This window comes from Conger conger, chromosome 1 (genome assembly GCF_963514075.1).
Source record: "Conger conger chromosome 1, fConCon1.1, whole genome shotgun sequence".
In the NCBI taxonomy this organism is placed as follows: Eukaryota; Metazoa; Chordata; class Actinopteri; order Anguilliformes; family Congridae; genus Conger; species Conger conger.
This window is the reverse complement of record NC_083760.1, coordinates 10,516,691-10,532,700: the sequence shown is the minus strand read 5'-3', so window position 1 is coordinate 10,532,700 and position 16,010 is coordinate 10,516,691. Positions and strand designations below refer to the sequence as shown.

The window sequence follows — 16,010 nt, the reverse complement described above, 5'->3', positions numbered from 1 at the left end:
GGTTTAGTATTCTGAGTTCCAAAAGATTGCGATTTGTGGCATCATTGTTGGACAATAAAATACGATTTAATATGCTGAAACCTGCTAGGGAAATGCTTCTGACAAGTTTTTACGTGGCATTCGCCAGCGCTCTTCGTAGGTCAACCGGAAGTATGTTTTTACGTCGGAACTTGTTCTTAGCCACTGCACCATGGGTATGTAGCTGGCTGTTTGTGCAGGGGAACAACGATATGTCTGTCTACAATTTTTATATTTGACTAAATATGATAATATGGTGCTCTTTGTTCAGCAACCGGGAAATAGCTGATTAGTCATATAGGTATTTAAACGCATCTCGAGCTTGATAAACTAATACTGGCTAACTACTGCTAGCTAGCTAATATTGTTGCTGCTGCTGGTTGTGGGTTGCAACCCCGTTAGCTGCATCCCGGAGGCGGGCATTTAACATCTAATGAAAAAAAGTTTAAATCGCGCACCAAGAATATGTGCTTATTTAACTGAAGTTTTAGCCTGTGACCGAGTGATCGTGTGTGTGTTTCGAACAAATGTCGCCAGTCATAGCATTGCCTACTAGGTAGCTAGCCACGTTAGCTTATAGAAGAACAATCAACGCCATTTTCGCCTGCTCGTCGTTTGTTAGTGTTGCTTGCCTGCTAACTTGCTAGTCTATACAGCTAACGTGGCACTTGTTGCTGAATGTTTACCTAGTTACTCACGATCTTCCTGTAGTCAGCCTGCAAATTAATAGGTAAACATTAGATATTTCGCAAGTTGTCTATTCCACTCTTGGGCGGAAAAATGGACGATTTCAGTTCGATCAGTCTGCTTTCTCTGGCAATGTTGGTGGGATGTTATGTGGCTGGAACCATTCCTTTGGCTGTCAATTTTTCCGAGGTAAGTTATGTACACTGAGAATTTACTAGTTTAACGAGTTTGTGTGCACTGGGTGTCCGGGGATTCTCCTACGTCTTTTAGCTCTGTCACACGTCTGACTGTTATTCGTCTACATTTGTTCTTTCTCTGTTGTAAAAACGATTAACATGATTCCTGTCTACAAATTCTTAACTTATCACCTCCGATTGTCTGTGGCTAACTGCAGAAATCAGAGTGGTCCCTACAATATCACAGTACACTCCTGCCTTCCTTCCTCTCACAATATCACAGCTCTGGGCTTGCTTTGGAGATGTCACATGCAGACCGTCTAATGCTCTACAAATACAGTTTACCTGCTAAGCAAACAACCTGCATAGTTTTATTTCGACACTCCAATGACGGATTTAACATTGAGTGAAATTGTCGTCTGTTCTTAATTTAGTGTTTATAATCGGCCGTATACGCTACACTTACCATTCAAATGAATGATATGCGCTTTGGATATGAAACGCTTTTGCTTTTCTTCTTAGGACAAGCTGAAGCTTGTGACGGTGCTTGGGGCAGGACTGCTCTGTGGCACTGCGTTGGCCGTCATTATACCAGAGGGAGTGCATGCACTTTATGAAGAGGTGTTGGAGGGTGAGTGTGCTGTATTAAGTGCTCTACAGAGGTTTTAGAAGGTGAGTGAGCAAATGGTTTGTTTGTACAGGGAAGCATAGGAAGGATTGTTTATGTACACGGATGTTCCTGTTTGATGTTGCACGTGTGTAGGCTGATGGGAGTGTGTGTGTGGTGGGGCGACATTGGTTCAGGCAGTAAGAGCAGTCATCTGGCAGTCGGAGGGTTGCCGGTTCAATCCTGCCCTGGGTGTGTTGAAGCAAGACACCTGACCCCTTCGTAACAAGCTGGTTGGTGCCTTGCGTGGCAGCCAATCGCCGTTGGTGTGCGAGTGTCTGTGCAAATTGGTGAATGAGAAGCATCAATTGTACAGCGCTTTGGATAGAATGCCAACCATTCACCGTGTGTATCAGGAAGTGCTGGAGGTATGTGCGAGATGTTAATTGTAGGTATTGTGAGGTATAGGAGTGCGTGCGTCTGCACATGTTTCACGAATTACTGTACGGAGGGGGGAATGTGTGAGATCCGGTTTAGTCTGCTCATCCAGCTCGCTGTATGAGGCAGCGAACGCGTTGAGCTCAGACGCCCGGTGCTTTGTCTCTGCGCACCGCAGGGGGCCACCACGTGCACGCCCTGAGCGAGGCGGCGGCCAGCCTGGACCAGAAGGCCGTCGTGGACGAGGCGGAGGTCCCCGGGGGCCACGGCCACGGTCACGGTCACGAGCAGCTGCACGCCTACATCGGGGTGTCGCTCGTCCTGGGGTTCGTCTTCATGCTGCTGGTGGACCAGATCGGGAGCTCCCATGTGCACAGCACTGAAGGTCCGTCAGCAGTTTTGCTGTGCTGAATAACTATCTTTTTTCTTCAACCTAAAGGGCTGAATCTTCACTCGAATAATGGGGGAGGGGGTGTCACTAAGAAATATGACAATCTTTTTTTTCTTTTTTTTATCAATAAAATAATATATTTAATCTTCTCACAATGGCAATGGAGAAATAACTTTCGTGATTGCCAGTGACCACAAATTTAGCTAAATCCACAAAATATGAAAAAATTGCGGATAAACCATTTAAGGTTATGTACTATGTATGTGTAGTTGGCGCAAGTAAAATTTATTGGAATGTTGATGGGTCAGTTGTAGATATAAAAAAGGCTTAGGTTCATGTAAAGTTCAGTCTCATTTCTATTGAAGAATAATTTATGCAGAGGAACAGTATACGAGTCTCAAGAATGGCAGTGATGTTTGAATCTTCATTTAACCAGAGCTGTGCCAAATACAGTAAAACATTGTTTTCTGAAGTGGATTTAATTGAACTTTTCAAGTGAAGCAGTGTGTACCTAATATCACTGCCTTGGTCAGCAGCTGAAGTGTTACGATGTACTATGTATTTAAGGCCGTTAAAAATAGAGCTTTACCTTTTTCAATTCTCCGTTAAAGTAGGAAAGGAAATGAAATATGTTTGACTAAATTAATCCTTAAAAATATGAAACAAAATCATGTTGTTATTAATAATATTTCATTTCTTCTTCTGTTCATCTCTTAAGATCCAGAATCTGGGCGGGCAGGGGCCTCAAAGATCACCACTACCTTGGGCCTGGTAGTCCATGCTGCTGGTAAGAGTGGAGGGGGGTGGCTGGCTGGCTAATGGGGAACAAAGGGTAAAGATAAGAGAGATATAGTTGGAGGGATATACTGAATGTGAGATGGGAACCGAGTTTATTGGTAAAGATTAGCTTATGCGGTATTTGGGTAAAGGAAAATGTTCCCATAGTGTTATGGCTCTGTACCCTGCTATTGGTTCGGTGATTAAGTATCTGTGCTTAAATGTGCTTTAATGCCATTGGTACCGTGATTAAGGCTGTACTGTGTCCCTATGCTATTGGCTCAGTGATTAAGGCTCTATTATGTCCCAATGCTATTGGCTCCGTGATTAAGGCTCTGTACTATGCCCCTATGCTATTGGCTCAGTGATTTAGGCTCTGTACTATGCCCCTATGCTATTGGCTCAGTGATTAAGTCTCTATTCTGTACCTTAATGCCATTGGCTCAGTGATTAAGGCTCTGTACTGTGGCCCCATGCTATTTGCTCAGTGATTAAGGCTCTGTACTATGCCCCTATGCTACTGGCTCAGTGATTAAGGCTCTGTACTGTGGCCCCATGCTATTGGCTCTGTGATTAAGACTGTACTCTGTGCTTTAATGCCATTGGCTCAGTGATTAAGGCTCTACAGTGTGCCTTAATGCTATTGGCTCTGTGATTAAGGCTCTACAGTGTGCTTTAATGCTACTGGCTCTGTGATTAAGGCTCTACAGTGTGCTTTAATGCTACTGGCTCCGTGATTAAGACTGCACTCTGTGCCCACAGCTGATGGAGTGGCTCTCGGTGCTGCTGCCTCCACTTCCCAGACCAGCGTGCAGCTCATCGTCTTTGTGGCCATCATGTTACACAAGGTACAGGAAGCGGCTCGTCTGTCGCCATCTCCTGCGTCTCTTACTGTGTGTTGTTTTATTGTTTTTGTGCATATGGTCTACATGTTCTCTTAAGGAATCAGCTGTTATCAGGATGTCTGTGAAATAATCTCCCTTTCCCTTCCAGGACCTTGCCTTCCACAAAAAACAAAAAAAAATGTTATTCTAAATGATTTCTTTCCTTATAGTAGTCAGCCATATGTTTACACAAACACTGTATACAGTCTGAAAGATATTATGAATAGATGTCTGTCAAAATCGTAGAATAGTTTTGGGCACTGATAGCCACAGGACACTGGTAGTATTTGTCTTAGGTCAGTGAAAACCTAACCTGCCCTCCTTTGTGTGGCCAGGCCCCGGCGGCATTCGGCCTGGTCTCTTTCCTAATGCACGCTGGTCTGGAGAGGAACCGCATCCGTAAGCACCTGCTGGTGTTCGCCCTGGCCGCCCCTGCCCTGGCTATGCTCACCTTCCTGGGCCTCAGTCAGGTACGTTCCTGCCCCCCCCCCCGGTGGCCCGGCAGCGCTTCCGGTGTTCTCCAACCGACCGGCCTACACCGGTTTCGACCGCACCCGACCGGTTTCGGCCAAACCCGATCGCCCTCAGTCCAGCCCAGACTGGCCGCAGAACTTGATGCTTCATTTCGTTTCATCGTGGCCTGTTAGACGCTGACATTTTGCCAGCCAATGAGTTGTGACATCATTGTGGGCCCTGCTGTGCAGGGGTGAGTCAGTTCACTGCTGGAGAGAGACGTGTGTTTGACTTTAATTACGCCCAGAGCTGGAGAGTTGCACTGATCTCATCCTGAGCCTGTTGGGAGCTGTGTCCTCTACCTGACTGACCAGGCTCCCGTTTCCCTGTTTCCCAGCCTCTGCCTCCCCAGAGGTAGCTCACAGAAAAAGCATAAAATAGAACTGCATAAAGTATAATACGGAGCGACAATAAGAATATGAGAGACATGAGAGCCGCGGTGGCGCAACAGGCTAAGACGCAGCAGACTTGCAGTTTGCTGCAGTTGCACACCGGGGACCGGGGTTCGATTCTCGGTCCTGCCAAAAGCCAAGTTTGGCCGGCTCACGTGGAGCAGCAATAATTGGCAGGGAGGGACTTGGCAGCGTTAGTAGATCGCCGCACAAAACGAGCACCTCGAGCGCCTCGGAATCACGGTCACAACTTGGGAGGCGAGACGGCTTGAAGAAGGCTTGTCGCTCTCCCGTTGGCTGCCGAGGGACGGGGTGTGGGGCCGGTGTATCTAATACTAGCTCTAATTGAATCAGACGGGGTCCAATTGGCTACCAAATTGGGAGAAAAAGGAAAAAAAATCGGATAAAAATTATTTTTTAAAAAAAGAGACAAAAGAACAATACATTCAAAACATAAAACATTATATTGGGTAAAAAAAAAAAACGAAGTAATCTAAAAGGACAATAATAGAAACGTAAAGTAACAGTATGTGCTGATGCATCAGTATAAAAACTAAGATCAGGTGTGGCACACTTAAACATGATTTAACCCTAGTTCACAGAAACGTGTGGTGAGTAGTTTGTTGAAGCGGTTTACACATCAGTATGAAAACTAGCGTCGGGTGTGGCACACTAAAACATGATCTAACGCTAGTTCACCGAAACGTCGTGAGTAGTTTGCCGATGTGGTTTCCTCCTCTCCTCCCCCTGCAGAGCAGTAAGGAGGCACTCTCGGAGGTCAACGCCACGGGCGTGGCCATGCTCTTCTCGGCCGGGACCTTCCTGTACGTGGCCACCGTTCACGTCCTGCCGGAGGTGGGCGGGACAGGCCACAGCCACGCCCCCAGCGGTGGGAACGGGGGGAAGGGACTCAGCAAGGTGGAGGTGGGGGCGCTGGTGCTGGGCTGCCTGATCCCGCTGATACTGTCCATCGGGCACCAACACTAGAGGGCGCTCCGGAGCCGGTAGTGATAGCAAAAAGGGTTTTCCAAGATGGCGGCCAAAAAAACGAAAAAAAAAAAAAAAAACTCAAACCGCACAGATTTTTGAACATTGCTGCTCCTCGGTGGGATCGTGTGATTTGTCGACGTCCTCGTGGTTCTGGGACCGTGATTGCGACTGGAACGCGGAACGAGGGGTGGTCAGAGGGAGGGGGTTGTTTCAGCGCGTGAATAAAGGCCCATTCGCACGTGGACACAGTTGACGTGAGGGAGTGTTTTCTCTTCCTGAGCAGGGACGGGTGACTGCTTTTACTTTTTAACTTTAATGAAATGCTTTTGAGGGGAATCTGGGGTTAGGTTTCTGACTTATCAGTGCGGTGGTGTTAATTCCTCTTCGGTTATTGTTTGAGGATCATGGTTATATCCGTGAAAGTATAGGTTTTGGATTCTCAAAGATTTTTTTATTTATGTTAATCGCAAACAAATTAAAAACGGGGTTGTGCCAACAATGGCGAGACTCACAGAAAATTGCAGATATCTCATGTATAATTTAGCAGCTGTAATTTCTTTGTGGCACACAGCTTCAGATGAACGAATTACAGAGATTTCTGTATGTCAAAGAGACCGATAGAAGCTCCACCCAAATCCATTTCTGAATGTTTGATTGCAGTTTCTTTAAAAAATATTGTGTAAATACAGTAACCTCACCTTTAATTGATTTTTTTTTTTAATCAAACATCACTTCAGATCTAGTCAGATTACCAAATGAATGTGTTCCTGAGGATATCTAACACTTTTCCCCTTGTCACCTTGGTAATCCACCGGGATAATTATCTGTGTTTCCTGTGCTCTTAATGTACCATGTCATACAGCTTCGCCTTCTGTCAATGATCCTGAGTTGCCAATGTGTCGGCCATTTTCCTGATCCGGGAGCTGTATCTGATGATCACTCTAGCTCTCCTCATCACTGAGTGAGGAGGCCTGATGTAGTTAACTATACGCCGACATGAAATGAGTAGACTTTAACCAGTGTGTTGAAGTACTAATGTATTTTTATAATCATGTTTATGTTTGTTGTGAGCAGGAGGGAGGACTTTAATTTGAATTCTTTAATATTTGTTGAATAGAGGGACCAGTACAGTGTGGTTTTAGATTGAAAATAAGAGCAGGTAGCAGCAGGGCCACATAACTTTGGTCTACAGGAACCTTTGATTCCTCAACAAAATGGCTGATGTTACTGGTCAAGGCTAACGTTTTTTGACGAGGCAGACGGGGGGGGGGGAAGAAAAACAGTCCCGTTCAACCTCGAGTCTCAAACGGTGTCATGTTGACGAATTCCTGGCGTTTGTCCTATTAATATATTATTATATTGACTGTTGTTCATTTTCTTTTCCTTGTCCGATGTAAGCAATAATCTCGTAACATTTGCCGCACGGTCGAGTCTGTAAAACGGCAGTGAAGTAGTCTTTAACGTCAGAAGGTAAGCGGGCCGATGGCTTCGTGCATGCCGCGCGGTGAGGATTGTGGGTATTGTTGGCCTGACTTTGGGCCGAGCTGATGTATATTCTGTACATATCAACATTTTTTTCCACAATCAAGTGCTCTCAGCTCGAGGCCTCTGGGAAGCTCTGTCTGACGCGGCGTGTGAGGATTTAATCTCCTCCCGATGGACCCCGAATGGAGAGTGAAGTGCGAGACGCATGTCACGGGGGTGCGGGTGGGAGAAACTGTGATTTGCAGTAACTTTTATTATTAATCAAGTGAAGGCCAGTGTTGTACAGGGCGGTCAGTGTTTATTTAAAAAAAAAAATGACTGAACCATTTCAGCCAGCTTCTTCAGACGTGACCGACACCCTCCCCCCCTCCTGAAGCGTCAGATCCAGCAAGCTTGTTCTTGTTTTTGTTTTTTTCTCTCTCTACGTGTAAGCCGACCCCACCTCCGCGGTTTCCTGTCTTGAGTTAATGGAGGCGCTCCTCACCTGATTTAATCACGGCCCCTCCAGCGTCTCTGCAGAACGGAGTCCGTTAGCTTTGTACCCACTGTTAGAGAGCCTGGTTCACTCGTTTTATACCCTGCAGGGCCAGGGCTTAAGGGAAGGGTGTGGGGGGAGGGGTGTTAATGCAGTATTGCAATTGGACGAGAGTGATGAGGTGGCATACTGATCGGCTGGGGCAGTTCTCCTGCCTAACGTACTGTTGATTTTCTCAAACAGTGTAATGTTCTGTAAAAGGGAAAAGACCTCCCCTCCTACAGTCAGTAGAAGGTTCTGGACCCCCCCCCCCCCACACACACACACCCTGAGGTGGGTGGGGAAGGCAGGGGGGCTCGGTGCTGGGTTGGAGGGGGGCTTCTGTTGTCGGTTCTTATGGTTTACATGTGATCATTCCACAGGGAGTCTGCCTTATCTTTACTTTCTTTTTTTCTTTTTTTCTTTCGATTGTAAAAAACAAAAACAAAAAAAAACTTTAACAGTTGTTACAGAACTATGTGTTTTATGATGATTTAAATAAAGTTTTTTAAATAGGTGCAATCTGAAGAATTGTGTCTCTTGATTTCTTAAAGATTCCTGAAGGACGGCCACACGTTCGATGAACGTGACTAAGTGGAAAACATGAGCAGGACCTTTTTAGGCTGGACAGTTCAGAATTATATTATTAATCCTTCATTTGAAATTGGTGATCACATTGAGATTAGAATCTCTTCAGGTGAGACCCTTATACATAGGTGAAAAACACATACAGGCATAGAGACAGACGGATGCAGTTCAGGCAAATGTTACAATTGACCACAAACGGCATACAATCAACACCTTTACATACAGAATAAAAATGTATATATATAATGGGCGATACTTCACACTTCCATAGGGTTAGATTCACTTTGATGTATCTATGCTTGCAATTAGGGCTAATGTCTGTTGCTCCCTATGAGAGTGGCAGCCCATATCAATGGAGCACTTTCTGACTCCTACCTCACTAAGTGGTGTTGTACATAAATCCACACAGCTCTCAGTGCAGAGGGGAGGGTCCATATGTTGTAAATCCCCTTGCATTAGGCGTGTAGTACATGCATTAGTGGATTCAGTCCCTGTCAATGCATGCATATGTTGCTAAGAAGTGTTCTAGATCTAGAACTTGCTTTGCATTTCCCTTTAAGGTCTACTGTAAATGCGTTGTAGAGGGGCTCCTTTGAGCTGGTTCTGCTACTATAGTCTTGGGGACCTGATCGGTTAGTTTAAAGGGGTATTTTAAAAAATGTAGAAATGTTGGGAGGAGCTCACAATGGGTCTATGCAGGTGGTTTCCTCTCCAAACCCATAGTTTGTCTCATGAAATAAATTGAACATTTAATGAGGTGAGTTTCAGTGAGGTGATGAGGAGGATTTTACTGAAAAATGTAATCCTGTGTGAAACTGGATTTGAACAAGAAGTCGTATACTTGACAAGCGATCTAAGAATGTCGTAAAATTTGCAGAAGTCTACTGTTTTACAACATCTTTCTGTAACGGTTTTAGTTCTTTTCTGCTTAATTTCTTGTTTGTATTCAGGAGCAGGAGTCCAACATTAGTCAGAATTATCAGGAGTCCTGTGTGTACGTACGTGTGTGTGTGTGCGTGCGTGTGTGCGTGTGTATACCTGGTACCCCTACATGTCAAAGGTTTAATGGGTCTGTAAGAACAATAAGTCTTTCCACAAACAGCTTTTCACTGTTGATGTGCATGACTTGTATATATTGACCTGCCTCAGATTTAGTTCCCCGCTGCTCTCTCTCCCTCTCCCTCTCTCTCTCTCTCTCTCTCTCTCTCTCACTCTCCCTTCCTCTCTCTCTCTACACCTCTGTCTCTTTCCCGCTCTCTCTCTCCTTCCCTCTCTCTCTCCCCCTCTCACTCTCTCGCTCTCTCCTTCTCTCTCTCTCTCCCTCCCTCTCTCTCTCTCTCTCTCTCTCTCTCTCTCCCTCCCCCTCTCTCCCTCTCTCTACTGGGTTTTATATCCTCTCAGACTGCCTCCGGCTGATGGGGTTATTGGCAGCTGTATCGTTCCACCTCAGCGGTTTATCGGACTTTTGTTGGGGGGTTTTTTTTTTCTGCCGGTTCTATTTTTACCGCCGCCCCGGTCCGCTCCTCTCCTCCCTCGGCCATGTTCTCCTCCCGGCCCTCCTCACTGCTGCGCTGGACCCCCATGGAGCAGGCCGACTCGGACGCGCTGGACATCAGCACCAAGGTGCAGCTGCACGGGGTGCTGTGGAAGAAGTCGTTCGGACGGCCCTCCGCCAAGTGGGCCCGCAGGTGAGCCTGCCCTCAGACGCTCAGATACACTGAAAACACCGCAAGTCTCATTTCAGAGCCGTGCAATTACAACACCGCAGTCTACATCAGAGGACTGTGTTATATAGGGCATTAGTAGTGAGTTCACCATTCCCTGCAATTCTTTTCGTGCTTGCTATTGGCTTGAGAGATGTAGTGTAAAATAAAACAAAAAAAACATTGGTATTGTTTTATTTGCATGCTATCAGTTGCATTCTAGGGCAACATTATAAATTGAGCACATGCATTAATCAGGTTCAATAGTGAACAGTTGATCAGTGAGTACTCACTTTATATTGCGTGTATAAATGTGTGTGTATGTGTACAGTATGTGTGTATCTTGTATGTGTGTCTTTAGTATAAGTATCCGCTTCTGCTCTTAATTATTTAATTAGCTAAAAAAAAATTATTGATTGGACATTCAGCTGCAGACTGCAAGTGTATCCTAAAGATTGAACTCTGCTCATGTACAGGAGCGAACCAGCATAATTTCTAGAGCTTCCAGAAAACTAAAATGACAGTAATTGGTTGGAACATAACTCAGGCCCTCCAGGACCTGAGTTGTGCACCTTTAGTTTAACCTCTGGTATCACATCTGCATCTCTCTGATTGTCCAATAGATTCTTCATCATTAAAGACAGCTTCCTCCTCTACTATGCTGAGAATGAGAAGAGGAACTTTGATACAAACCGATATTTCAACATCCACCCCAAAGTGAGTGTGTTTATTGATACTTCAACATCCACCCCAAAGTAAGTGTGTTTATTGATACTTCGACATCCACCCCAAAGTGAGTATGTTTATTGATACTTCAACATCCACCCCAAAGTGAGTATGTTTATTGATACTTCGACATCCACCCCAAAGTGAGTATGTTTATTGATACTTCAACATCCACCCCAAAGTGAGTGTGTTTATTGATACTTCAACATCCACCCCAAAGTGAGTGTGTTTATTGATACTTCAACATCCACCCCAAAGTGAGTGTTTATTGATACTTCAACATCCACCCCAAAGTGAGTATGTTTACAGATACTTCAACATCCACCCCAAAGTGAGTATGTTTATTGATACTTCAACATCCACCCCAAAGTCAATATGTTTTCCTAGTACAATCCTGTTGGTTTGTGTGTCAGGAACATGGTGCAGGTGGGAGACGATATCTGAATGATGATGTACTCTGAGTTTTGTGTCACTTGTGGTGAAGTGTATTGTCATGAAGTCATGTGGAGTTATAGGATGGGATATAAAAAAAGTACCAGGGGAAAAAGGTAATGATGTAGTGTGACCGTAGTGTGACCTCATTAACACATTTTGGATGAGTCAGAGTAACCAGACTGAACCATCCTCTTGTGATAAAGCGCATTCTGCGTCCTTTGGAAAATAATTGGCTTTGTCAAACCTTCATGTACGTACGTTCCTAATGAAAATGGGGAGTGCACATGACCTCACAGGTCTCCTGTCATTATAATATGAGAGGAATTTATAATGCTGAGGACAAAGGGAAATAATCAATGTGCGAAACAAAATGGGTCTGAGAGCTTCATCTCTGCTGCTGACACGGGAATACACAGCGGGACAGGAGCTGGAAAACTGCCGTTTCCTGAAAACTGCTCAATGAAAGATGACTCTGGAAGTGTCAGGAGCACTGATTATGGTCCTGTAGAAAGAGATGACTCAGGGTGCAGTTTGTATGCTGCCTGGTCGCACCCTGCATGGAGAATGCTTACGTGTAAAAATATGATAATGCTAAAGTGTGTTAATTAGGCAATCTGATGCTAATAACATTAAAGTTTGCTAGTTTTTACAGTTATTGTTAGCTGTGAACTGCCTCTTAAGAAGATAATAAAATGTAATTACCACAGGCATGTAAGTACTAAAAAGGATTAGGTTATAGTATATAGAAGGGGAAAATAACTCAGTGACTCAATTGCTGCTTAACACTCAAGGAGAACTGACCAAGATTTTTTAAAAGATTACAACAAACTGTTGCTTCTATTGCTAAGGAATACACGTGACTAATTCACCATGTTTCATGCACTCAGCAAAATGCCTCGATCAGATTAAAAATGTAATTAGGTAGATCAGGTTTTAAAAAATGTACCCATGATAAAAATGTGCCCTTGATCCGATGAGGTTTTACTGTTTTAACCGAATGTTATTTTAGTAGAATTAATAAATGGGTGCGTAACATTTTGAACAGGCAGCCCAGGAAAATGTAGCCTCCCCTCCTGTTGTTTTATTGTCACCGTTTGTGTCTTTGAGAGAGGATATAACTTCAGTTTGTTTCAGTAAAAAAAAAAGAAAGAAAATAATTTCTCTCTTTGGTCAGATTTGCTCTTAGCCTAAGCAATGCTGTTTGTATTGCTTCATCTCCATCTTCATCTTGTATTGCTTCATCTTCCTAAAGCAGTCCCTCATCTCTCTCCTCTTTGGGGCTCTTCAGGGAGTGATCCCCCTGGGAGGGTGTGTGGTCACACCTAAAGAGGAGCAGGGGATGCCTTTCGCCGTGACCATCAACCACGAGGACTTCACTGTGAGTTCTCCACCATTTTGAATATATTTATCCTTTATTTATACAGGGTAGGTTCACTGAGCACATGCATTACATTACATTACATTAATGGCATTTGGCAGACGCTCTTATCCAGAGCGACGTACAGTTGATTAGACTAAGCAGGAGACAGTCCTCCCCTGGAGCAATGCAGGGTTAAGGGCCTTGCTCAAGGGCCCAACGGCTGTGCAGATCTTATTGTGGCTACACTGGGATTCAAACCACCAACCTTGTCTGTCCCAGTCATGCACCTTAACCACTATGCTACAGGCCGCCCACATGCAAATCCCCGGCCGGTATTCAAACCATAGACCTTCTCCTTATGAGGCCACACAGTGCTATCCACTGCATCCAATGACAGGGGTGTCATAGTGTTATTGGCATCGCTGTTTACGGTACAATCAGCATCGCAGTTGCTCACTCGATGACTTTGGTAACGCCGCCAATGCTTCTGATGATGATGATGATGATGATGGTAACAGAGTTGTTATCCTGAGGTTGTTTTCCTCCGTCTCTTCCTCTTCCTCTTCCTCTCCATCTCCATCCCTTCCCCGGGTTCCGTGTCTCCAGGGCGACGTCGTCCTGGCGGCAGACTCGGAGGCGGAGCAGGCCCAGTGGGCGGAGCTTCTGCAGGAGTCTGGAAAAGTGTGAGCCGTCGCGCCGTAGGGAGACCCCCCCCCCCGGAGAGAGCGAACGTGAACGAACGTGAGTGGCCTCTCTGCTCTTCAGCGCTGACCTCTGACCTGTCTCTCTCTCTCTGGCCCCTCTGTGTTCTCAGCACCTGGAAGAACGCCCAGCTCGGAGAGGCCATGATCGAGAGTCTGGAGGCGCAGGGGCTGCAGCTGGCCAAGGAGAAGCAGGAGTACTTGGGTAAGATGGAGTACTCCTGGAATGGAAGACAGAGGAGCAGGGGTATAGCTTGGAATTCAGAGCCCCCTGAAAGAAAACTTGGTGTTGGCTGTATGGAATGCTTAGCAACACCCATCTGCTTTATTTTCTAAGATGGCATCCAATGACATCACGCTTTAATGTACATGTGACGTATGTTGGCCACGCTCTTTCCTTTGTGGTAATCGGGTAATTGATCATGTTCCGCCCGTCTTAGTTAAACAAAGCCAAAATATCTACACCATTTATAAAACCTGTCATATCCACCTAGACCGGCTTATGACTATCTCAATCTTAAAGCGGGTTAAGCTGGCATATCTGGATTTCACGGCGGGGTGGTGCTCTTTCTCTGTACCCAGATAAACTGATGGAGGAGACGGAGGAGCTCTGTCTGCAGAGGGAGCAGAAGGAGGTGAGATGTCGTGTTGGGCGGCCTGTAGCGTAGTGGTTAAGGTGCATGACTGGGACCCGCAAGGTCGGTGGTTCGATGTAGCCACAATACGATCTGCACAGCCGTTGGGCCCTTGAGCAAGGCCCTTAACCTGCATTGGATTGTCTCCTGCTTAATCTAATCGACTGTAAGTCGCTTTGGATAAGAGTGTCAGCATATAATGTAAAAAAAAAAAAAGAAAGAAAAAAAAGATGTCATCCCGTCGCCCCCACACACCGAATTCTGCTCAGACCTGCTGTGCTAATGATCCAGTCTTTATTTAATCACCGGTCTTCCAAAGAGATAACGCTGCATGCTGGCATGCCGTCTCTGTATGTGTGTGTGTGTGTGTGTGTGTGTGTGTGTGTGTGTGTGTGGGGAGGGGGGGGGGTCAATTGTAACGGTTGGGATTGTGTATTTTAAGTGTATTGGGGCTGCATACACAACACACAAAGTATTGTGTGTTGCATGTGTATTATTTGTACTGTGTGTATTGTATGTCGTAGCTGTGGGTGTTGTGGCTGTTTGTCCCTGTGTGGATTGTGATTGTGTGTGTATCTGTGTTGTGCGGTACTGTCCACCTCTGTGTGTGTGTGTGTTTTGTCTGTTATTGTTACTCTGTGTCTGTTGTGACTGTGTGTGTGTGTGTATGTGTTGTGACTCTGTATGTGTGTGTGACTGTGTGTGTTGTGTGTGTGTGTATGTGTTGTGACTGTGTGTGGTGTGTGTGTGTTGTGTAGGAGCTGGAGCGGGTGAATCAGGTTCTGGAGGAGGAGAAGCAGAGGTTTGAGGAGGTGGTTTCAGAGCTGAGGACGGAGCAAGAACAGATCAAAGTGTAAGAGGAACTCTTACTGTCCATAGCAGCAGTGGCTGTTGCTATCAGGGTTATTTGAGCTGTTTTTTTGTGTACGCCACGACCTTCACACTTACTGAATGGCCAGGGCCAGTGGGAATATATAATAAATCATTTGTCCCGACTATTGGGCGCCTTCTGAAGCCAGCACATCCTCACACACTATAGACTTCTCTCTTAACCCTTTGTCGAGTGGGCCGTTCGGAATGTTTTTTCAAAATTCTCAGTCAGCGTTCTAGAACTCCACTGCTTTCAGTTAACAGTAGTGATTGTTACATCAGCATTAGAATGTTCAGTCAAGAACATTCTAATTACAATAAAAATCTAATTACACACCTTAAAAGGTTAATCAGACTTCTGCTCTGCTGCTCTTCATGTTAAAATCATATATCCAGTGTGCATTGCTGTAATGTATTTTACACAATGCATCATCCTGAATTATGTTTTGTCATTTATGTCTTGAATGTATCTCCTCTTGGTGAGGCCAGAGGCCCATTTTCCTAGAAGTGGAAAGTGAAGTCTAAAATCTAATGTAATGTAAGGTGTAATGTAGTGTAATCTAATCTCATATAATCTAATGATAGGCTGTGGGTCTTTATGTGGAGATGATGGGATCATAATGCAGTGGGTGTGAGGTGGCCTCAAACCAAAGTGCTTTGCCTTCATACATTGCACCTCAGAGCGGTGGATCCTGCTTATACCATGGATACTCACCTCAGAAAAAAACATGATTAACTTTTAAATAACTTAAACTTAATCAATTTACTCATTTTAACATGTATGTAAGGTGTATGTATTTAACATGTTAGCATGTATGTGCAGTATGTGTATTTATTTAGCATGTTGGCGTGTATGTGCTGCAGGTGTGTGTATTTAGCATGTTGGTGTGTATGTGCTGCAGGTGTGTGTATTTAGCATGTTGGTGTGTATGTGCTGCAGGTTTGTGTATTTAGCATGTTGGTGTGTATGTGCTGCAGGTGTGTGTATTTAGCATGCTGGTGTGTATGTGCTGCAGGTGTGTGCATGTAACGTGTGAACATGTATGTGCTGCGTGTTGACAGGGAATTGGATGGTACAGCGTATTCTCTGAAAGGAGTGGAGATGGAGAAGGAGGAGCTC

At 45.0% G+C, this 16,010-nt stretch overlaps 2 protein-coding genes across 2 annotated transcripts in view; both read left to right on the top strand.

The window, feature by feature from the left end:
• Nucleotides 1-154: 154 nt before the first annotated feature.
• slc39a9 (solute carrier family 39 member 9) lies at nucleotides 155-6,046 on the top strand. The gene is made up of 7 exons (XM_061222884.1): nucleotides 155-894; nucleotides 1,404-1,512; nucleotides 2,105-2,311; nucleotides 3,036-3,104; nucleotides 3,857-3,942; nucleotides 4,314-4,448; nucleotides 5,637-6,046. The coding sequence occupies exons 1-7, from the start codon at nucleotides 799-801 to the stop codon at nucleotides 5,868-5,870; spliced, it is 936 nt and encodes a 311-aa protein (XP_061078868.1). The 5' UTR covers nucleotides 155-798; the 3' UTR covers nucleotides 5,871-6,046.
• Nucleotides 6,047-9,999: 3,953 nt separating this feature from the next.
• The window catches only part of plekhd1 (pleckstrin homology domain containing, family D (with coiled-coil domains) member 1), a 12,951-nt gene continuing 6,940 nt past the window's right edge, over nucleotides 10,000-16,010 (top strand). The window contains exons 1-8 of the mRNA XM_061222701.1: nucleotides 10,000-10,148; nucleotides 10,787-10,880; nucleotides 12,613-12,702; nucleotides 13,291-13,367; nucleotides 13,499-13,590; nucleotides 13,968-14,020; nucleotides 14,779-14,873; nucleotides 15,953-16,010. The exon at nucleotides 15,953-16,010 is cut by the window's right edge and continues 36 nt beyond it. Of these exons, the coding sequence (XP_061078685.1) occupies nucleotides 10,000-10,148; nucleotides 10,787-10,880; nucleotides 12,613-12,702; nucleotides 13,291-13,367; nucleotides 13,499-13,590; nucleotides 13,968-14,020; nucleotides 14,779-14,873; nucleotides 15,953-16,010 (708 nt within the window). The remainder of the gene's footprint in view (nucleotides 10,149-10,786; nucleotides 10,881-12,612; nucleotides 12,703-13,290; nucleotides 13,368-13,498; nucleotides 13,591-13,967; nucleotides 14,021-14,778; nucleotides 14,874-15,952) is intronic.